Below are 23110 nucleotides of genomic sequence, written 5' to 3' on the forward strand. Positions count from 1 at the left end.
TTGTAAACTGGGATTAGAACGCGTCAGCTGATTACACAGTGCATCTTGTAAAGACTCAAGCGCATCTGTGACATTGGTCTGACTCTACAAACCCCCTTGCTCTGCAGTGCAGTTTTGATGCACCCCGCCTCCTCATTCAACGGTTTTGGGGTGAACACGTCACAGGGGAGAGACCATTCCATTTTGCTGATTGTTTCCGTCCACGGCACTGGGGACGGCGACAGTAATTTAGGCAGGATCACACAAGTTGATCTCTTGTGAGCTGGGATTAGAACGTGTCAGCTGGTTACACGGTGCATCTTTTAAATCCTCAAGCGCATCTGTGACATTGGTCTGACTCTGCAAACCCCCTCACTCTGCAGTGCAGGTTTGATGCACCCTGCCTCCTCATTCGACGGTTTTGGGTGAACACGTCACAGGGTAGAGACCTTTCCATTTTGCTGAATGTTTGACATGTGAGACACTGTGTGTGTGTGTGACACTGTGTGTGAGACACTGTGTGTGTGTGTGTGTGTGTGAGGCACTGTTTGTGATTCACTGTGTGTGAGACACTGTGTGTGTATGTGAGAGAGACACTGCATGTGTGAGTGAGACACTATGTGTGTGTGTGTGTGAGACAGTGTGTGTGTGTGTGAGACAGTGTGTGTGTGTGAGACACTGTGTGTGTGAGACACTGTGTGAGACATTGTGTGTGTTTGTGTAAGACACTGTGTGTGTGAGACACTGTGTGTGTGACACTATGTATGTGAGACGCTGTGTGTGTGTGAGACTGTGTGTGTGAGACACTGTGTGTTTGTGAGACACTATGTGTGTGTGAGACTGTGTGTGAGACTCTGTGTGTGTGTGAGACACTGTGTGTGTGTGAGCCACTGTGTGTGTGTGACACTGTGTGTGAGCCACTGTGTGTCTGTGAGACACTGTGTGTGAGAGAGAGACACTGTGTGTGAGACACTGTGTGTGTGAGAGAGACACTGTGTGTGAGACACTGTGTGTGTGTGTGAGACACTGTGTGACACTGTGTGTGTGACACTGACACACACTGTGTGTGAGACACTGTATGTGTGTGAAATACTATACCCACTCTCTACTCACTCTCTACTCCCTCTCTACTCACTCGCTACTCACTCTACTCACCCTCTACTACTCTCTACTACTCACTCTCTACTACTCACTCTCTACTATCTCTACTACTCACTCTCTACTACTCACTCTCTACTACTCACTCTCTACTCACTCTCCACTACTCACGCTCTACTACTCTCTGCTCACTCTATTACTCTCTATTACTCGCTCTCTACTACTCAATCTCTACTGCTCACTCTCTACTACTCTCTACTACTCACTCTCTACTACTCTTTACCTACTACTCTCTATTACTCTCTACCCACTCTCTACTACTCACTCTCTACTACCCTCTACTACTCACTCTCTACTACTTTCTACCTACTACTCTCTACTACTCTACTCTCTCTCTCCTACTCACTCTCTACTACTCACTCTCTACTACTCTCTACTACTCACTCCCTACTCACTCTACTACTCTCTATTAATCGCTCTCTACTACTCACTCTTTACTACTCACTCTCTACTACTCAATCTCCACTACTCTCTACCTACTACTCTCTACTACTCTACTCTCTACTCACTCTCTACTACTCACTCTCTACTACTCTCTACTACTCCTCTCTACCTACTACTCTCTACTACTCTACTCTCTCTCAACTACTCACTCTCTACTACTCTCTTCCACTCACTCTTTACTCACTCAACTACCCACTCTACTACCCACTCTACTACTCACTTTACTACTCACTCTACTACTCACTCTACTATTCACTCTACTATTCACTCTCTACTACACACTCTCTACTACTCACTCTCTACTACTCCCTCTCTACTACTCACTCTCTACTACTCTCTACCACTCACTCTCTACTACACCCTACTACTCACTCTCTACTAACTCTACTCCTCACTCTCTACTCTCTACTACTCTCTCTCTACTCTTTACTACTCACTTTACTCTCTACCGCTCTACCTCTTACCTCTTGCTCTACCTCTCTCTCTGCCTATCTCTTCTACTCTCTACCTCTACCTCTCTACAGGCACACATATGTACATATATATAGAGGATTCAGCTAGGGAGTTTGTGAAAACTTTGAATATCAATGATCTAAATCTTAGATTCACCTCCCAAATAGGCACAACCCACATACAATTTCTAGACGTGTAGGTTTATGTCCTTGATAATACCCTTGAAACTAAGTTACACAGGAAGAGTACTGCGGGTAACTTGATTTTACACGCCACTAGTGCCCACCCGGGTCACTTAATAAAAAGCATCCCTTATAGGGAATTCATCCGGATACGTAGAATCTGTAGCTCACAGCAGGACTTGAAAATTTGCCAGAGCGAGGCTTTTAAGAGATTTATGGCACGTGGATATTCAGGAAAAGAACTCACAGTAGCCAGAGACTAGCAGAAGTAGAGAGGATTGCCTGGCAAGCCAAGTTGATAACAGTGACACAGAGGGCACTCATAACCTAGGCATGGAGGAAATGAAAGTAAGTTTGATTACCACTTTCAACACAGAGGAACGTAAAATAAGGGGAATTTTAAAGAAACATTGGCCCCCATTAAAAACTGACATCAGCCTAGCACCCATGTTACCGGCAGAGCCTTCCCTTATTTTTAGGAGGGCACCCTCAATGAGGGACTCTTTGGTCAAAACAAGCCCAGAGGTAATAAGTGGAAAGAAATGGTTTTCTAACAAAAAGGCTTCCACAAATGTATCTTGTGTAGGGCATGCAAATTTGGGGTGAACAACTCGGAATTTTGTTCAGCTTTTAGCCCTACACCTATTCAGATCAAAGAGTTATACACATGTCGCACAGAATTTGCGGTATATGTATTAGAGTGCTCCTGCGGGTTAAAATACGTGGGTAGCACCAAGTTGCAGGCATTCAATCGCATCCTGCAACACCTGAGAGCGATTGCTAATTCAGATGTGACCTATCCAGTTGCCTGCCACTTTGAATTGGTTCATGCCAAAGACCTGAATCATTTGAAATATTTCATTATTGACGCTGTGCCCAAGAACATACGGGGAAGGGATCGTGAAAGACAATTGAGGCAATTAGAAAGCAAGTATATTGTGCTTCTAGATACCAGAATCCCCAATGGGTTGAACAGGGGGAAGACCTTCAGGTTTTCCTTTCAGGGGCCTTTGATCTTTCTTCAATATAGCCTGCCTCAAGGGTCTCAGGACATCTTAGCAAGGTGATGACCTAGGTCTATGATAAATATGAGAAACTTAGATAATGCTTACTATGCTACTCCCCCACACATAGAGAACTTATCAATGATGGAGTTAGAACACTTAAGGTCTATGAGGTTTTTCTCGTATAGATTTATATTTTATTTACCTTATACTCTTGCTTTTCTTATTTAGTACGTTTGCCCCTTTTTGAATTATTTAGATAGCAGTAGTACTGCAATGTAGTAGGTGTGGGTTCTCAATTCCGGTTATGCATATACATCTATAAAGATTATCTTTAACAGAGGATGGTGCATATTCATTCAGTCACTATGGCTGAAGGTATGTTTTCATGATCTGCATCCGCCTACTAGTGTTTACAACTGTATATATATGAATTTTAATATGCACTTTATTATTATTTATTGCACTTGCACTTCATTTTGATGTAAAACACGGGTTCATTTTCAATGACCTGGAATAAGAGATAGTGTTTACAATGGTGGAGGGTTGTGGTTAGATTGTTGTCATTGTACCGGCAGCGTTCACTTTAAATAGAAAAAAAGTCTATTATTATGTACTCTAATATGAGCGCACAGATTGTGTCTAACGTTTGTTATGACTGACCACCAGAATTACGTGATCCGTTTGCAGGAATCCACCATAGTGATTACATTAATAATAATATTTATTGGGATATTAAGTTTTTATATTTTGAACTGTTAATGAATTTGTTCTCTTTTCCTTCATGTAAACCATCGGGTTGTTGAAGTATTTTGTCTATGTTAATGAACCAGGTGCTTGTTGTCAATCTTAATTTTCACAGTATTTAAACACTCCCATTGGTAATTTGATGCCATGTGATCAAGGCTGTTGTAATACAGCTGGAATGCGTCATGCTGGTGGACACGGGGAAAAAAAACCCACTAGATATCTACAAACGCTTTGTGTCTGAGTGATCCGTACCTGGGTATAACGCAGCGCTGGAGGCTGGGGTTACAGGACTTTGAATCGATGTATATATATATATATATATATATATGCATATGCATTTATATATATGTATGTGTATGTGTATACATACATGTATTAACATATATATACATCTGCATATCTATATAAATACAAATATGAATGCATGCGTACATATACATAGACATATATGCATACATATGCATGTTATGTACATGAACGCTTGAAAGACACTAATAAAAGCAAAGCTAAAAAGCCACCTAATTACAAACAGAATTGCTTTAACTTAAACAAGGGCGCGACCTATTGCATTTTCAGTGCTTGTTTTAATGAGGCAGCATGGAGCAGCTGAATTGCTTGCAGCTCCACGTTCTGTCATTTCTTTGTACATATTCCCCTAAGTGAGACAGAAGGCACTCGTTTGAGGTGATGTAGTTTTGATTTTTGCGCCGGGAGACCCCATGCGGGTAGCTGCGCGCGCTACAAATTTAATATACAATACAATACAATACAATACAATACAATTCAAACGTTCAGGCATGTCAGTTCACTCCCTATTAGGATCTACAGGTGCAAGGCTAATGTAAAAGGGAACTGAGGGCAGAACAGTGGCATGAAGGAAAAGCAGTGCAGATGTATATACAGACAGGAAAAATAATTAAGCAATGGAAGAACATAAAAGGCTGTAGGGGGGAAGCAGATAGAGGGCAGGGATATAGAGAGATTGAAATACGCAAGTAGCTGGAAATGAAACCGGAGGAAGCATAGATGGAAACAGAGAATTGCAATGGTGAGGGAACAGGTTGAGGAGAAAAGAGGCTGGCAAGGCAATGAGTGACGAGGAAGAAAGCAAGTGGACACTAGCAGGTCTGATTGTAAAGCAGATCAAAGAGGTTGTCATTTCTCAAGAGACGTGTGTTGCAGAAAGCCGAGACTCGGATGGGTAGAGACGTTCCATTTCTGCACATTGAAAGGGAACAAATGTAAATCAGTAGGAGTGGATGGCGAGTGACAATCCCTGTTAAAAGTTCACGAGGATGACTTCTCTCCTTTGTTCCATTTCCAAATAATATTATTCTTTGTTTAGACCCCATATTTTCTACTAATGCCAACTTTTTTTCAAAACTGCAGCTATTAGTGTTTCCTTGCACCCGGGTGCACCTGTAAGATAAGCAGCAGTACCTTTACTATGAAACACAGATACACTACACCACATGCCCTGGTACTAGAGATTTTCACCAAGGACATGATGGATTATTCGTTGAGTAAACTCTTGGTGGAGGCACAGCCAACAAGGCGAGAGTAACCATTGCATTATGAACAGGTCTCCTAATATTCATTCTAAAATAAGAGAGGCCTCTGAACGCGACGTTCTGTAGGAGGTTGAGGTCAGCCTAGACTGAGTCATAAATTGGGCTCTCAGTCCATTCTGTTTCAAACATCCTTACAAGTACTAATCATCACAAGATAAAACGTATTTTGGATATGTGTGGTTCGTCTCTAGTTTTCAAATATAGTGGATTGGACTGAAAGTTACAGCATCTCTATCTTAGGCTGAGAATGAATGCATGGGCTTTAAAAAAAAGATATTTGAAAAGTGTAAAGACCATAACTGGGATGGGATGCCAACTCTGGGAATAATTGACAATTACAGGACTCGGGTGGTGTAGTAGAAAAAACACAGCTCCGAATGAATGAAGAAGAGACAATGTGCACGGACAAATCAAAATAACAATGACACAGGAAGCTAAAAGAAACAAACCATTGTACATGAGATACGAGAAAGGGAGACAATGAAATGGAGGGTGACAGAATTAGCACATAGAATTGAAATTCATACAATAAGTTCTCTGAGAGATACTGTGTGAAAAAGCGATGGAGCAAGAAGAGGGGGCTACAATGAAGGCTGATTAGAGATTTAAAGAAGTAAATAGAGAATAAGAAGTAAGACAGCTGTTCATATCAACCCTTTGATGGGTTCTCTCCACTCCATTTTAGATCCTCTCTGTTGTACCGCTTAGGAAGTTCCCACTCTTTGCTCCTCCTCCTCTAGAATCACATTTTGCGAATAGACAGTTTGTACATAAGGGATACCAGGACCTTCCCCAGGAATTGAGATATGTGTGCCACGTGTAGTGCCTATTAGCAATAAAAAAAGTTCAAGGCCCACAGATTATCTGTAAAGGTTGCCACTGCCAATTGATAGAGGTGCCCATTGCGAATTATGATAGTGCTCAATCGCCCTAACCCCTTCTCTGAATTATTGCTTGTTAAAAAACTCCAATTGCCCAAACTAAATTTGTGCAGCACTGTAGCATATAAAGATGCATTGCATTTTGGAATTGTGTTAAATAACAAGTTTACACATTTATCTGGAGAAGAATTGACCATGAGTTGTTCCATGTCGCGTGTGAGTAACTTATCAAGTGCTGTTTTCCTTAATCAATTCTAGTTTTTGTAGTGTTACACATATAACCATGATGGTTGAGGGACCTGTACTTAAAAAAGGAATACCCTGTTTGAGTAACTAACTATTCTATCCTTCTTGTCTATACTGGAAGGTTCGCTACATCTTCTGGTATGGGGATCAGCTGAAGGTGCACCAGAAGTAAAGAGCTGTCTTGCCCTACTGTAACTCAAACTAGCCAATGGCAGGAGCAACAGTGACTTTCCCCGCTAGAGGATGTGAAGGGCTTCGGAGAAGCTTAATTTGGCATGAAGCCACTGCTACTTTGCCATTGTTGCAATGTATTCCTCAAATAAAACATATGAATTTATCTCACAGCTAGTATGTTGCTCGGCTATTGCGATTCTTTTATGCAAAATGGACAATTATACAGCTACTGCACAGTAAGTGCAATCATGAATGCGGAGCAGCCTAATTTTGACCCCACCATGACACGTCAAATATTTACATTAATTTGTGCAGATTGGCACATTCTATGCTCCATCTGGTCTAACATCCTCTTAAACAATGGAGTTTCAATTGTATTACTAAAATGTTTCATGATAGAACCCTAATAGAATCACTCATTGTGTGCAAACTAGTGTTGAATATTTCTAGTAAGCATGTAGTTCTCGTTCATACCTATACACATGATTGAAGATGTCTTACACAGTTATATGTAACTATGATTTTATTTCACATAAGAATAATTATATGTTCTAATTGTGAATGTGCATTCATATGTCAAGTGCGCTTTAACTGTTGTGCTAACTTCGCATAATTAGAGGCCTTAAGTTCCTAACAGCCTGATTCATGTACGGGCCGTTTTGCGAGGCTCAAATAGCGAATCATAAGGAATCGCTATTTGAGACTCGCAAAACGGTATTCATGTAGGAATCGCAATAGTAATTGCGATTCCCACTGATTCCTTATTTGTGATTAGCTGATTGCTAATCGCAAATAAGGAATAACTCCCCATGCATTCCTATGGGCCAAAAGGCCCATAGGAATGCATGGGGAGTCATTCCTCATTTGCGATTAGCAATTAGCTAATCGCAAATGAGATTGCGAGTACAAGGGTGCCAGGGGTGTCCAAAGGACACCCTGTAGCACCCCTGCATGGAAAATAACACCGGTGTTGCACACACACATGTCCTTTGGACATGTGTGTGTGTAACGTGCAACTCAGAAAAATGCATTTAAATGCATTTTTCTGAGTTTTCGCATTTTACCGCGAGGTTTGACCTCGCGGTAAAATGCGGCCCGAAATTGCGATTTCGCAATTGTAAAATGGATGATGATTTACATTTAAGGAATCTCAAATAGAGATTCCTTAAATGTAAATCCTCGCAAATATGCGAATTAGCAAATAGCGATTTTTGCATTTGGGATGTTGAATCCCAAATGCAAAAATCGCACTCGCAAAGGGCCAGATTCTCAGAATCTGGCCCTTTGCGAGCCGATTCGGCCTTGATGAATAAGGCTGTAAGTTTCAATGCTTAACTTTCATGTGAGAATTGTTTTGCTTGCATGTTCTCTCCTCTGCAGGTCCTGATAAAGGCTTTGTTAGTTAGTGAAAGGCATTGTTTATTCGGTGAGATAGTAAGATACGGAAGGAAACTTTTGGCACGAAGAAGATGTGCTAACGAAGTTGGAGATGAGTTTTCGTGGCGCCGATAGGATGCTAAGGTTGATTAAATGTACCCAATTGAAGGTCTGGAAGAAGGGCTGAATGTTGCCAATTTCTATCAAGGAAGATGGAAATGTACTGGAGATGATGACGCTGGTTACCTCGAACACTTTTTGTTTTGATAGGTGTTGTATTGTTAATTGGAGAGAAGAGGCCCTTAGGATTTCACGGGGTGTAGACCTTTTTTGCTGCAGCCGATGCAGGTAAGAGCGGTGAGGCCGAGTTGGGGGGGATTCGACAGATGATCACGAGGGAAAATTAGGTAAATAATACATTTTCTCTTGCCATCGTCTGCCGAAATACCCCCCACTCGGCCCGCCGCACTTACCTTAACAGGCCGCGGTTGTATTCCTCTCACTGTGTGACTTCATGCTAGACATCCTACAGACTTGGAGTTCATTGTGCAAGACTCCATGCTTACCCTACATTAAATTTCTCATATTGCCTCCATGTCTCTCTCGCTTCTCTCCATTACACAATGAGGCCCCTGCGCCTTGTAGACGCACCCCCTATCAAAATAAAAATGCACCGCCCCCCCCCCCACACACAGTACCTTTTCTTTTTTGTCTGTAGACACGGTACGGGTGGGTGTAGTGCGCTCTCTCCAGCGTATGTTCTTTGGAGCTGGTTCTTCTCTCTTGCTGGCTCCATTTCTTCGGCTGCGTTTCTTCCAACCTGGATTCTTTACTATTCTGCCTGGATGTTTCCCTCCACTGTGAGGTATTTGGGACAGGAGGTGACTCGGGATGTAGCACAGCTTCCTCGTGGCCGGTCTGCAAATATCAGCGCTGTGCTCTGTTTCTGGTGCGGAGAAGTGGCGCATAATTAGGCCTGGCCTTGCGGCCTGACTTGACAGGACTCCTTGGGCTATGATGCTCCTGGGGTGTATCAGGGCACTTCAGAGGGATGCTCTGTCTGTCACTCTGTTAGGATGGCACAGAGCTGGCTTGGTTCTGCATGCTTTTGGACCATGCTTGTGGATTTTGGGAGTGCTGTGCCTCTCAGTGTCTGCGGTGTGTGTCTGCCTGTTGGGATGTGGTGCTCCTCTCTACTGGTTATACAGTCTCTGCTGGTGGATCAATCTGCTCCTCCCTCATTCTTGTCTTGCAGGGCCTGTGGTCTGTGCTGTTTACCTCTGGTCGGCTTGTGGGCATTTTCGGGTTGCTGGGTTCTCCTCCTCGCTGCTGGGAGTCATTGCCAGTGTTGTTGGCACGTACTCCCTTGTTTTCGTTGCCGCCATTCCTGAAGGTGGGCGGTGCCTTTCTCTGGTCTGGGTCGGCGGGGCCTGTTGTCTGGGCTGTTTCCGCCGGCCGGAGGTTTGCTGTGCGGTGAGTGTGTCTGCCTGTGTACCTGCTGCATGGTGGGCAGTTGAGGGCTCTGCCACAACACATACCTCGGCGGCCACATTATGGGGCCTGTGGCCCTGGTGCAGTTTTCCTTCCTCCTCCGGGCCTCTCTGTTTCTGCTGGCACGGCTGTGAGGGTTGGTGGCATGGTTTTTGACGTCTCCTGCCCTGCTGGTTCCTTTTCGAGATGCGCGGAGGTGCCTTTACCCATTTTTTCCTAGGGCTAAGGGTGCTGTCTTGTCTCTTCTGTGGCCCTCGTGGGGGTTGCTGCCTCATGTGTTGCCTCTTCGCTCCAGTTTTCATCTGGTCGTCAGGCTGGGGTACCTTCTCCGGCCTGGGAGGAGGGGAGGGCAGTTGGGCCTACGTCCCTTGCTCCCTGGTTGCTCCTGATCTCATCTGTGCTCGGATGTTACCCTGGGTCAGGGCAGGTTGCCATCCGGAGGGGAGGCCTTCTCAGCATACCAGGGCTTTTCTGTCTGTTATGTGTGGCTGCCTTGTGGTTCTCTGCTGTGGCTCCCTGAGTTTGGCTCCTGTCTCTTGCTTGGGCTTAGCTTCGTGCCAGATTCTGCTGGTTTGGTTCTCCTGCTGGTGGTCTGCTGTGCCTTTCTCCGATGGTGAGCTAGGTCCTGTTTCTCTCTCGGTGAGTGGGGGGATTATGACTGCCTTCTTGAGGTGTGTTTGTTGGCCATTGGTGGTGCTGGGGCCTCGTGCAGGCTCCATGGGACTGGTGCCTGTCTCATGCTTGTGCTTGGCATTTGGGCGCGGGGTCCCGGTCCTGCTTCGGGTGTTGGTGCGGGCCTGCTCCTGCGAGGGTTGGTCGGCCTCTGGTCTTTGGCTGTGGCCTCTGGCAATGGGTGCCTGGACCAACGGCTGGTCCCCCTTGACTCCCATGCTCTTGTCTGTTTTCGGGTTGGGGTTGCTTTGGGCATATGTCTTGCCTTGGTTGTCTTTGTGGCTTTTCCTGTCTGCCTGGCCCTTTCCTCTGGATTTTGATGCTTTCCTTCCTGGTGGGAGGTTGTCCTCTGGCAATGGCTTCCCCACGTCCTGGTGGTCCTATTTTCCTGTGTCTGGCGATGCTCTGTTTCCCGTGCGGGTTTGGCTCTATGGTGTTTTCTTGATTTTGGGGCCTCCTTCACCTGCTCTCCCAGGGCTTTTTTATGCTCTTTGGAGCGATGCTCTGGCTGTCACTGTGCTTTGTTGGGCTCCTCGATGCTGGTGTTGCTGCCTTTTTGGCCCTTTTTTTTGGGTGCTGGGTCTCTCGGCCTCTGTGGTGGGGGTCTATTGGTGGTGGTTGCGGTGGTCCTTTCCCTTTGCCCCTCCGTCCGTCTGTGCTGGACGCCCTTGTTTTGTTTTTTATGCATAGCGGTGCTATGTATTTTGTTGTTGGGTTGTTTCCTGACGGGTGAGCTGTCCTTTTCCCATTGCTTTTGGGTTTTCCTGTGCTCTACCGCTGTGTCTGCTTCGCAATGCTTGCAAGCCTGGCACTGTTGTGTTTCTGGGGCGTTCCCCTGGCTGCTGGGCTTCGTGTTGGATGCTGGCTTGGGCTTAGGGCCAGCCTTCCCCTGCGGTTTGGGCTGTTGCTCATAGCTCCAGGAGCTTCTGTATGCAGCTCTCCCCCTTCTGTATGTCGATAGTCTTTCTCTTTGGCTTCCCCTGCAGGCTATTTTGTGGGGTGCACTGGTTGCTTCTTCCTGCATGGTTGGCCCGTCTTGATTCCGCCTGTTGACTAAGCATGGGCGAATTTTGCGAATCTGGCGTTCGCAAATTTGCGTATTTGCGAACTCGCAATCCGCAAAATCCGCGAATTCTCGCGAATTTGCGGATTTTTTATTTTTTTTGTGTTGGCAAGGGTTTCTGCCAGTTCGCGAGGGTTTTGTACCAGTTCGCAGTTGCGAACTTACTTGTCGGCTCGCAAAGGTGGCGACTATGTTGTTTCTACGTCTGGTTCATCATCACAGGTTCACAGCACCCTCTGTTTCACCCATGCCACCCTCTGGTACATCAATGCCACCTTCTGGTTCATCACTGTAGATTATGGGGGGGGGAAAGCAAGCACACCTGCCCTGCTTCAACTGACATGAATTAATTTGGGGTTGATTTATTAATATGTCACTGTTTTAAAATTCCAGTCTGGCACCTGCTTCCTTATCTGTAATTTGCTTTCTGTGGCAGTGTAATTTTTTTTCCAGGACCTTTGTGGCCTACTTGTAGCTATTCTACGAGCCTGCTGTGAGGGTCAGAGCAGGGTCATAGAATGGTTGCAACTAGCAACTGAATTCTGGAGGGGCCCCAGTCAGGAAGCACTACAGGGAATGGTTACTAATGATGAGTTTGAACTTTTGCACCTGCTGAGTGCTTTCGTTTTTGCAAAACTCGTTTTTCTGCAGAACAGCAACTGTAATGCCCCAAACAAACATAGGCAACTGAACTCTGGAGGGGCCCCTTAGGAAGTACTACAGGGAATGGTTACTAATGATGAGTGAACTTTTGCACCTGCTGAGTGCTTTCAGTTTTGCAAAACTCGTTTTTCTGCAGAACAGCAACTGTAATGCCCCAAACAAACTTACTTGTGAAAGTTGATTTCTAATCCAAAAGTGATCCAAAGAAAGTTAAAAGGCCTCAAATCCAAAAAAATGCAGGCAAATGTCAACCTGAGGAGTAATTCTGATAAAAATCATCATTTTCAGAAGGTCTATGCTGCTTGCTAGTGGATTTCTTGTGCAGAATTGCAAATTTTGTATTTTTGCGAGTGCGAGATTGTTGCTGCCCGCCGCACCTACATGTTCGCAATTGCGAACTCTCGCGATGCGTCGCCAAACTCCCGCAGGATCCCGCAGCAAGATCCAAAATGGCGCAGCACTCGCAAAATATCGAGAAAAACAACTCGGAAAACGCTGAATGACGGTAAGTGAACGCCGCACGCCGCAATATTGTATCATCAAGAAAAGAAATCCGCTGCATGCGAATTTGTGGATTTTCGGTAAATTCGCGAGAGTTCGCGGATTGCGAATTTACCGAAAATCCGCAAAATCCGCGAGCGGAACGGATTTTCCGCCCATGCTTACTGTTGACTGTTTCTTATACTGGGGCTCTTTGCCAGCTGTTTTGATGGTTGGCCGACTTATAGTGGCTTTTTCGGTCTTTTGCAGCCTCTGGTTTTGGCCTCGCCTGCCTTGTTATGCCGGTGGGGCTTGTGTGCCGGTTTCCCAGGTGCTGTTGTCCCATCCTGTGGTCTTCTGGGGTATTAGGTCTGTGTCCTCTGACGTCTGTGTGCATCTGGGGCATCTGTGTCATGCGGCCTTTCGCCCTGGTGGCTCCTTCCCACATCTGTTCTCGGGCCGTTTGGTGTCGTCAGCCCTGGTTCATTCCTGGTCCTATGTCTGTCAGGGCTTGCTGGGTGTTGTTGGTTTCGCTGCCTCCTCTTACTGTGGCCTTGCTGTTCTCGTCTGCTTCCAGGCGTTGGGATGTGTCAGGCCTGGTTTGTGCCTGGTTGGGGGCCACCTGGGTGTCCCTGGGGCTGTTGGCTTTGCACTCCTGGTCTGTGGTCTGTGTTTTGTATCTTGCTGTGGTCCGGTTTGAGCTTCGCCCTCTTCAGTTCCCTGGTTGGGCGGGGTTCTCCGGCTCCTGTTTCTCCCATTTCAGGGTAGTTGGGGGAAGCGCTGTGGCCCTGTGCATTCTTTTTTTTGGCGCTTGTTGTGGCCACTGCTTCTTTCGGTCCTTGGGGCGCCGTTGGTGGCCTCATCTGCTGTCCTGGCCTGCTGGGTCCTTTTGGCGGCTGGTGGGCTGTTGTTGCTGCTCCTTGTTCCTGCCGTGCTCCCCTGGATTTTTCCAGTGTGCTGTTCCCCATTCCTCTTTCTTCTGTGGCCCGTTTCAGCTTAGTTGGGGTTGGCGGCTTGTTTCCGCTGTGCTGCTTGTCCCTCGGGCTATGCTACGAGCTTGGGTTGTCCAGTGGGCGCCTGTCCGGAGGTGGTTTAGTTGAGGTGGTTCTCCCTGGTGGGGTATTAGCCTTTTGCCTCTGGGGCGTTCTTGCCTGATTTCTTTTTGCGGGTTGCGTTCCTGAGCTTCCCCGTTTGTCCAGTCTACTGCTTTTTTGGGGTGGTTCGCTATTCTGTCTGGGCCCTTCCAGTTCCTGCAGTTTGGTCTTTGGGCTGTTTCCTGTCGGGCCTTGGCGTGGGTTGCCATGGTGTCTGTTTGGGGTCCTGCTTCCGCTGCTCCCCAGTTCAGTTTGGGGATGTTGGGGGGTGTCATTTTGGGGCTGGTTCCCATGCGGTTTCCTTGGCCTGCGAGCCTCTTGCTGGTTTTTGTCTGTTGGCCTTGTTCTGAGGTCCTGGTTTGGTGGGTTGGGGGTCTGGGTTTTCTGGGGCCTCCTGCCTTTCCCCTTCCTTTGGCTCCCCTGTTTTTGAAGCTGGTGGTGGTCTGGATTCTCTAGTTCTGTGGCCCTGTGGTAGCGTTTTCTCCTGGTGCTTTTTCGGGCATTTCCAGGGTTGGCGTCTTGCGGTTGGGACTGGGAGACTGTTACTGCCTTGGTCTCTCGGCTTTGGTTGCCTCTTCTGTGCAAGTGCCTTTTGGGGGTTTGCCTGGTCTCCTTTGGCTCAGCATTGGCCCTTGGTTGGGGGTTTGGTGTGCTCGTGCGCACATGTTTCCCTTTTCTGTTTCTCTGCCTTTGGTGCCCGGGGCTAGCCTTTCTGGGCTTGGCGGTCAAGTTGCTGGGGTCTGTTGGTCGGTTTGGTCTCCTGTTTCTTTGTGAGCTGGTCCTTCCCTCGGTGGATGTGTCCATCTTGGGGCTTTCCCTCCTGTTTGGCTGGCTCTCTGGTGTTCCCCTTTTTTCTTTTGTCTGTGGGGGGTTGCGCCTTCTGGCTCTGCTGTTTTTTGCCCTGGGGTATCAGCTTGCTGGCTTGGGTAGACCTCAGCTCCTTGTTTTCTGGGTCTTCTTTCTTGCCGATGTTTGGGGGCTGGGTTTGCCTCTGCGTTATGGTCAGCTGTGTTGTGCGTGGCTTGCCTATCCTGTTTGTTTGCCCTTCTTTGATGCGTTTTGTTCCGATGTTCTGGGCCTGTGCTTGGACAGTTGGCCGGGTTTTTCTTGGCTTGGTATGTCTCATTGTGTAATGGAGAGAAGCAAGAGGGACGTGGAGGTAACGTTTCTATTGCATACCAGTAATCGCTTTACTCCTAGTCCTACTCTCACTTCTCTCCATTTCGGCCTGTCCTCCCTCCTGGTGGGCCGGCCAATTGAGTCTGCAGTGGCTTGGTGCATATGGGTATTGTAGAGGGAGAAGTGCATTTTTTTTTTGATAGGGGTTGTGTTTACGAGGCGAAGGGGCCTCATTGAGTAATTGAGAGAAGCGAATGTAGGACTAGGGGTAATGTGATTACCAGTAAGTAATAGAAACATTTTAGGACAGAGTAGGATAAATTAGATTTCATTTATTTACTAATGACTAGACAGTAGGATCAAACCAAGAAGTTTGATCTTCAGATCCTCTTCCTCATGTTTTGTATAGTACCCACTAAGTTTCTGACGTGCTACTCATTGTTTAGGTTACATTTTATTAGTAGATTTGAATTCATTCTTGTGATATTTCACTTTAATAATTTGCTTTTGAGACTCATCTATATAAGTTTATTTCTCAGTTTGTGCCAGAACCCTTTAACTTAATCTATTAATTCTGGCTTTATTGCACAACTACATTTTTTTCATGTGTTATGATAATTGGAAGTGATGATAACTCCCTCTTACCGCTTAACTTCGTCTTACCTCTCAGGCAACTGATAAAAGGTCCAACAACAGAAGAGAAGAGAAATCAATGGGCTCAGAGCTTTCACAAATGCAAGCATCTCACTTAAGTCCCAGTGCTCAGAAAACAGTTCTGTGGTTAAGCCCTGAAAAAACCTTTCGCAAAATAATCATTCATTGTATGCATTTCCTTGTATTACACCACCTAACCAAAGGGCACCAAAATGGAGAAGCCCTCGCTCTAAAGAAGTCAAGAAGAAACAAATCTTCAATTATTACAGAAACTCTGTCCAGCACAAGACCTTTGGTATGAGGATCAACAACTGGTGTTTTAGGCAACTGAAATGTGAGATGTCTCTGCAGCTCAGAGAGACAGTTCTCTGTCTAAAGAAAAAGTGTAAATAATCTGCAGATCCTGACGAATGGTTTTGCTGATTAATGCATGAGCCTACAGGATTTGTGCCACTCAATGGATACCATTGGAGCTTGGAGGCAGTGCCAGAGAAATGGAGAGTGCTAACATGGCAATGTATATTGAACAAAAATAGCATTTATGAACCTTATTTATACTTTATAGTCTAGGTACAGTCACCAACGCAGCTATATGAAATTATTAAAATTATAGTTATTTATTTATTGTAAGTATTTATTGAGAGCTATTTCCCCTATTGGGGTATCTTGACACTGAACCAGTATACCTAAAACAATAATTACAGCCTGGAGGAAAATGGCTGTTAACAAACTCCACAGTAGGAAGAGATTGGGAATAAACAGGTTTTCAGTAATTTACGAAATCTTGATTGATTGGAGGCACAGTGCTTGTAAATGTTCAGTGTTTTCCGACTATGGAAATGGGGCAAGCAGAGTATACCTACATCGAGATAGTTCGCATTGATGTAATCTGAGTGTGGGTCTCCATCCACCAGCTGCAGCCTCACCCTAGAATGGTCATCTGAGGAAAGAACAAGAGCACGATTAATACTTCACTGTTACACAATTCTCACAAATAAGTCATTATTTCTTGGCCAATTAGACTATATCCAAAGGCTACCATAGACACAGGCATGAGAACATAGACTGAATGAGAATGTTAGTTGGAAGATAATGGAGGCCGCGTAATGCAGCAAATTGGACTCGTCTACTGGGTCCTACGAAGTTGTGAAATCGGGGTAGATCGGCACTTTGATTCTGGAACAGATATGAATGTGAAGCAGGATAGTCACCTGGATCAAGAAGAGAGTCTGGATACCAAATAAGGGATGTATCTAGAATGGGTTAGTTGCAGATAATGGATTATGTGGTGCATTGTGTGACTGAGAAGAAAATGGCTCTGGATCATTTTTTGTTTTACAATTCCTCAATGAATTATAGAGTTTTATGTAGTACATGATCAGTTCTTGGACTAAAGAGATTTATGATTCCGAAGGAGTGATGGTTCTCTGTCAGGTCTTGTTGGAGATATGGTATTGTTCAAAACTGATTAGTATTGTTGAAATAGATGCAGATATAAGTGAGGATTTAGAATTTTTACATTTCTATTTAACCCATTTTCAAATTAAGGCTTTGACTGCCTCGTTCACATTCTGAGCAGTGATTTCAGGTCCAGTCCTTTTTCTTGTATTCCCTGGAACACATGGTGATCAGTGACGCAATCAGTATATTTGTAAAATCACATTCACTGTAGTCTTAGCACTGGTCAGTACACAGGGAGAACTACTGCAAGCGGGAACTTAGTCTGATTGGTTTGCTGAGAATACAAACCCGAATGCACCACAGAATATTTATTGATGGCAAACAGAATGATAAATGAGGGAGTGTGATGTGCCATTTATTTATTTAGTTTGGTATAGTTTACATTTTGTGAAAATTACTGTATGTGGTGAAAGAGTTCAAATTCTTCTGAATCACAGTTTGATCACTTTTTTAACAATGTAGCAAAGAAACAGAGAGCATCTACTTGGATATAGACTATAGAGTGTGATGTGTAATGTAAAATGTTGCTAATTTTGTGTAATACAAAGTCATATTTTTCTTAAAATTGTGTGAGCATAATTATCATTTCCCACTGACCTATGATTAACATTTCCATCATGTTACATTTTTGCGTAATAGGCTTCTACAACTTTCAATCTTCAGCCTTACTACCTCCTACTCTATGTTTAGAGTCTTGATCTAGCGCTCCTTCGTGAAGAGACAAAATCAAACACTTTATTGTAATGTGAAAATGAATCCTTAAAACACATATTTTGGAAACTTGAAGTGTCTCTATACTGTCAAAACTTAGCACAAGCATAAGCATTGTCCCTTGGGCCATTGTGGGCATGTCAAGCGAGGGAACGTGGTCAGTGATTGACACTGTGCATTATTTATTGCATTTGCAAAAAGAACAAATGATGGACGGAATGCTGAAGAATGCAAACTTTCACCCCCAGTCACAAAGATCTGGGTTTAATCTATCGTTTTTTTGCTCACCACACCATTCCAGTTTGGACCCAGACATATGCAAATCGGTCTTGACCCTGCTACTCGTGGGAACAGTCAGGCCCGAACTACCAAACCATGTCCTCCTTGGACCAAAGCAAGCATCATGGGAACCGTTTCGGGGTATCACACCTCATCAACCAAGCTAGCTTGAATCCAATGGCACAGTGAGCACGGGACCCACATCTGGGCATACCCTTTACACTTAGGGTGCCAAAAACATAAAGAACAAATGATGGACGGAATGCTGAACAATGCACAGTCACAAAGATCCCAGTATAATCAATCATTTATTTTGCTCACCACCCCACTCCAGCCATTCGCAAATCAGTCTTGACGCTTCTCTTCATGAACAGTCAAGCCTGAGCTGCCAAGCCAGGTCCTCCGTGGACCGTAAACAAGTACTCTGGAACCCGTTTCAGGGTATTACCCCTCATCAGCCATTCTAGCTTGAATTCAGTGGCATATTGATCCCAGGACCCGCATCTGCGCATACACTTCCCATTTAGGGAGACAAAAGCAAAAACAACAAATGATGGACGAATGCAATACTTCATCCCAGTCACAAAGAACTGGATTTAATCCATTGCTTTTTTTTTACCCCAGTTTGGACCCAGCCATATGCAAACCAGTCTTGACTTTTTTATTTATGGCATCCAGCACAAGCCAGCACAAGCCGAGATTTTTGGGTGAGGTTACTTATTTAGTCCTTGTTTCGAGCCATTTATGTAAGTATAACACAGTTGTTTTGATGGCAATAGAAAGAGGGGGAAACAGGCATTGCAAAATAGGCCATGTGATACATAGAACGAAAGAAGACTATGCAACCTTTTTGTTACACTGGCATAATCCTGTATAATTCAATACATTCATGTTACACAAAATGTGCAACATTTTCACATTTTTTTATAATGCTACATTGCCAGGGGTTGCTTTTGTTCATTCCAGGTTGGTTTTCTGGTGTTCTACCAGTGCTAACCTGTAATACTGTGCCCGGTGTTGTAAAAGGCTGTTGGCCATTTACAGCTCTGTATGGAAGGCACTAGGCTAATTCCAAGCGTAAAGACTTTGGTGTAGAAATGGCAAATGCTTTTGTCTCTTTCTAGCTCTGTGTGGATTGCACCTTGCTAATTCTATGCTGAAAATGTTTGCTAGTAAAACAGACATTTGAGGTGAGCAGATTCAGAGTGTTGCTGGTGTTGTAGAGTGCCCTATATAGGAGCTGCTCTCCACCTAAACTTGAAAATTACCCAGAGCTCTCTACTTCTTTTTTTGCATATATATATATATATATATATATATATATATATATATATATATATATATATATATATATATATATATATATATCACTGAAAAAACCATAGGTTTCACACCAGTTATTGTTAGGAATTAGCATTTAAAAAACCTATCAAATTCACTGAAAAAAACATAGGTTTCACACCAGTTATAGTTAGCTGGAAATTTTACTGACATAAAACCATTGAAATTCCCATGTTATAGTTAGTTGGACTCACTATAACTTGCGCGTGTAATGCACTGCTGATGACATCACATATTACATCACTCATGACATGGTCAGTGACATCACTCATGACATCACTGATGACACCATCCAGTGAATGTGTGTCTTTCAGATAAATAAATATGTTTTATATATGTATGTTAAGGTCGATGGAAGAATATTTGTTTAAATTATTGTCTTAATGGATGTTTTAAAAAAAAAAATGATTGGATAACTGCCTTATTAAGTGTATCTTAGTGAATACATATATTAGCGAGTAATGTGTAAATATTTAAATATATGTATCAGTGTTTCACTTTGTGTATAAGTGGCTGCATGGGTTGGTGAGTAGCTACATGTGTGAGTATATGGGTTATTAGATTTTTTTTAGTATCTTTATAATTGTCTGTTTGATTTGGTGGGGGTGTTACTTAGCACAAAGATGCCTTAATGACTGACTCACTGTTTGTATGTGTTTTGAAGACAGCATATGTGTAGGATTGTAAGGGTGAATGAGTGTGTATATGTATGTGTTAGTAAGTGAATGACTGTCTCACTAGTGTCTTTATCAGTAACTACATATGTTTTAATGTAGTATATGTGAGTATTGGTGTATATAATTGAGTATATGTGAGAGTGAGAGGTTGAAAGAGTTCTTGTTTTAATAAGTATGTGTTTCTATAAGTGATTGTTTAAGATAGTAAGTATGTGTAAGTTTCCTTAGAAGTAAGGTGGTAGTGTATATATAGCTGTATATGCAAATAAATGGATGTTCAATAGTTTATTTGCAAGTGTGAGTATGTGTGTGAGCAACTTTTTGAAGACTGTCAGTGTGTTAACGGATGTATAGGTGTCTCACTACATATGATGAGTGAGTATATGTATGAGTGACTATATAGAAGTGTTGGTGAGCGAGTGGATGTGTATATAAATGGTGGAATTACTGAATTGGTTGTTGTATCTGGTATAGGTATGTCCACTTTTTTTAAAATGTTATTTTTTATTTTTCAAAATGTGTTTTAAGAGTTACTTTACAGTGAAAGTAGGTCAGTCTCTCTGTCACAAGGATGGTGTCATCAGTGATGTCATGAGGGATGTCACTGACCATGTCATGAGTGATGTAATGTAATATGTGATGTCATCAGCAGTGCATTACACGCGCAAGTTATAGTGAGTCCAACTAACTACAACGTGGGAATTTCAATGGTTTTATGTCAGTAAAATTTCCAGCTAACTATAACTGGTGTGAAACCTATGGTTTTTTCAGTGAATCTGATAGGTTTTTTAAATGCTAATTCCTAACTATAACTGGTGTGAAACCTATGGTTTTTGCAGTGAATTTCATAGGTTTTTTAAATGCTAATTCCTTTCTATATCGAGTTTCTAACCTTTTTTTTTTTACAATTTGCTGTTTTTTTGTAAGTATTCATTTTTTTTTTTATATAATTTTTTTCTTTTGCGCTCTGGGTGCGCGCTCCGGGAAGCTTTCAGCTAAGCTCTCCGGTAAGCTTTCCGGTAAGCTAACCGGGGAGCTCACCTGGAAGCGCACCCAGAGCGCTACTGTCGGTCGTGAAAAAAAATATGAATGAAAAGTTAATAATAATGCAAAACATTTCGTACCATACAAATAAAATCCGGTTTTTTTTATAAGGAAAATGATTATGCATTTCTGTAAAAGTTTGATGACGTCACTTCGGCGCGCAACGTAAGTGCCCTCGGAAGCGCCTACGTTCGCGCTGCGTAAACGCACCCAGAAGCGCCTAAGTTTGCGCCACGTTTGCGCCCCGGAAGCGCCTACGATCGCGCCGCGTAAACGCACCCGGAAGCGCTCCAGAGCGCGCAGCGTAAATGCGCAGGTCATGTGACCCTAAAATAACACTTTTCATTGGTTGCTAACAGTTTTTTTTTACAAAGAATGAAATCCCCACCCATTTCCTTCACTTCGTCTTTCACTTTTGTGACTGAAAGACCTGTTTTTTGCTCCTGGATCTTTCTTGATTTACCATGGCTGCCAGAGAATCCAGCAGTGAGGATGAACCTGATTTCATCAATGAAGAGCCTCCTACCCCAAAGGTGAAGGAACATTTTATTTGGAAATTTTTTAAGATTCCAGCTGACCAGAAGAAGGTGAATGCTCCAAAAGTGGAGTGCAGGATCTGCAAACAGGTCCTGTCACGGGGTGACCCCCCAAAAAAATACTCATTTGGGAACTTCACGATGATCCGGCATGTGGAGAGGAGGCACCCCCAGAATTATGCCCGGGAAAGTGTCAGGGCTCTGGCACAAGAGGTTCCCAGTGATGGGGCCTCTACATCAACCGGAGGAGCAACTTCTTCTGGGAGGGGGCAATCACAGGAGCAGGTGCCAAACATTCAACCTGCATTTAACCATGGTGTCCTCAGATGCATATACTGCAATCAACTCCTCACCTATGGGGAGCAAAGTGTCCAGCTCATGGTTCGAGCATTGGAGAACCATCGCTGCCCTTCCCACCACTAATTTTTTTTGTTTTATTTTGCTCCTGTTGAGCAGTTTCCATTCCCTGTTTTTGTTCCTGTTTTGAAAAAAGAAGAAAACCAAAAGTTCTTTTCAGAACTACCTCCAATTCTCATCAAAGAGCTATATTCTTAAAAAATGAAGAGTAAGTGAAATATAGTGCATTGATAATTGAAAGGAGAATGAGTAAGAAAGAACAGAAAGGTATGAGAGGAAAAAATAAGTGAAGTAGGAGGACTGAAAGAAGGTGAGTGTTAGAAAAGAAAGTTATGAGAAGAAGAGTGAATATGGGAAATGTTGATATACAATGAAAATGTTGAAAAAGAACAGGAGTGTTGAAGGATAAGAAAAGATGCATTGCTGGAGTTGAAGGTAGAAGGCTTCATTTATGAAGCCATGCGTCACTTTAACGCCACCAAAGCATCACTTTTTGTGACACAACATTCCAATAAAAAATGCACCTTATTTATTTATATTTACAAAGTGGCGTTTCATGGTAAATACATCACTTTGTAAACCCCTGTGCCACATTATTCCTACGTCAGGTGTAATGTATGCAAAAGGGACGTATTGACGCAAGAAAGGGTCGTAGAGGGGACACAGTGAATAAACTGGAGGCCTCAATTCTGAAAAGTGACACATCGCTACGTGAAAACAGCGATGCGTCACTTTTCTGGGGGCACTCCTTATGACATTCCAGATATGTCATATTTAATTTATGACTAATCAATTCGCAAGGAGTTACAGATATGTCAGTATTTCTGACGTATCTGTAAACACAAAAGTAACGCATTGCTGGAGTGCGTCCCAAAAGTGACGCAACTCCAGTAATGCGTCCTTTCACATGGAAAAAGCACCATGTGAAAGGTCTTGCGTCAGTCTTACACCTGCTGTGAAGCAGGCGCAAGATTTTGACGCAACAGCATCCTAAAAGTGACGCAGTGAAATCTCAGAGATTTCACTGCGTCGCTATTACAAAGCTTTTTGCGGGGGAACACCCCCTCTGCATACATTATACCTGACGCAGATATAATGTGGCGCAGGATTTTAAAAAGTGACCCATCTACCTAGATGCGTCACTTTTTAAATATAGCGCAACGAGGCGCATTTTTTTACACCGCTGGTGCGATGCGTCACATTTCTGTGCGCACTCCTTATGACATTCCAGATATGTCATATTTAATGT

The 23110-nt window shown here is 43.8% G+C and overlaps 1 protein-coding gene across 1 annotated transcript in view; it reads right to left on the reverse strand.

The window, feature by feature from the left end:
• Positions 1 to 23110, reverse strand: part of PTPRT (protein tyrosine phosphatase receptor type T) — a 1692228-nt gene that overhangs the window by 173406 nt on the left and 1495712 nt on the right. Inside the window, exon 23 of the mRNA XM_086932257.1 lies at positions 16319 to 16395. Within this exon, the coding sequence (XP_086788383.1) occupies positions 16319 to 16395 (77 nt within the window). The remainder of the gene's footprint in view (positions 1 to 16318; positions 16396 to 23110) is intronic.

This window comes from Lissotriton vulgaris, chromosome 7 (genome assembly GCF_964263255.1).
Source record: "Lissotriton vulgaris chromosome 7, aLisVul1.2, whole genome shotgun sequence".
Taxonomy (NCBI): Eukaryota; Metazoa; Chordata; class Amphibia; order Caudata; family Salamandridae; genus Lissotriton; species Lissotriton vulgaris.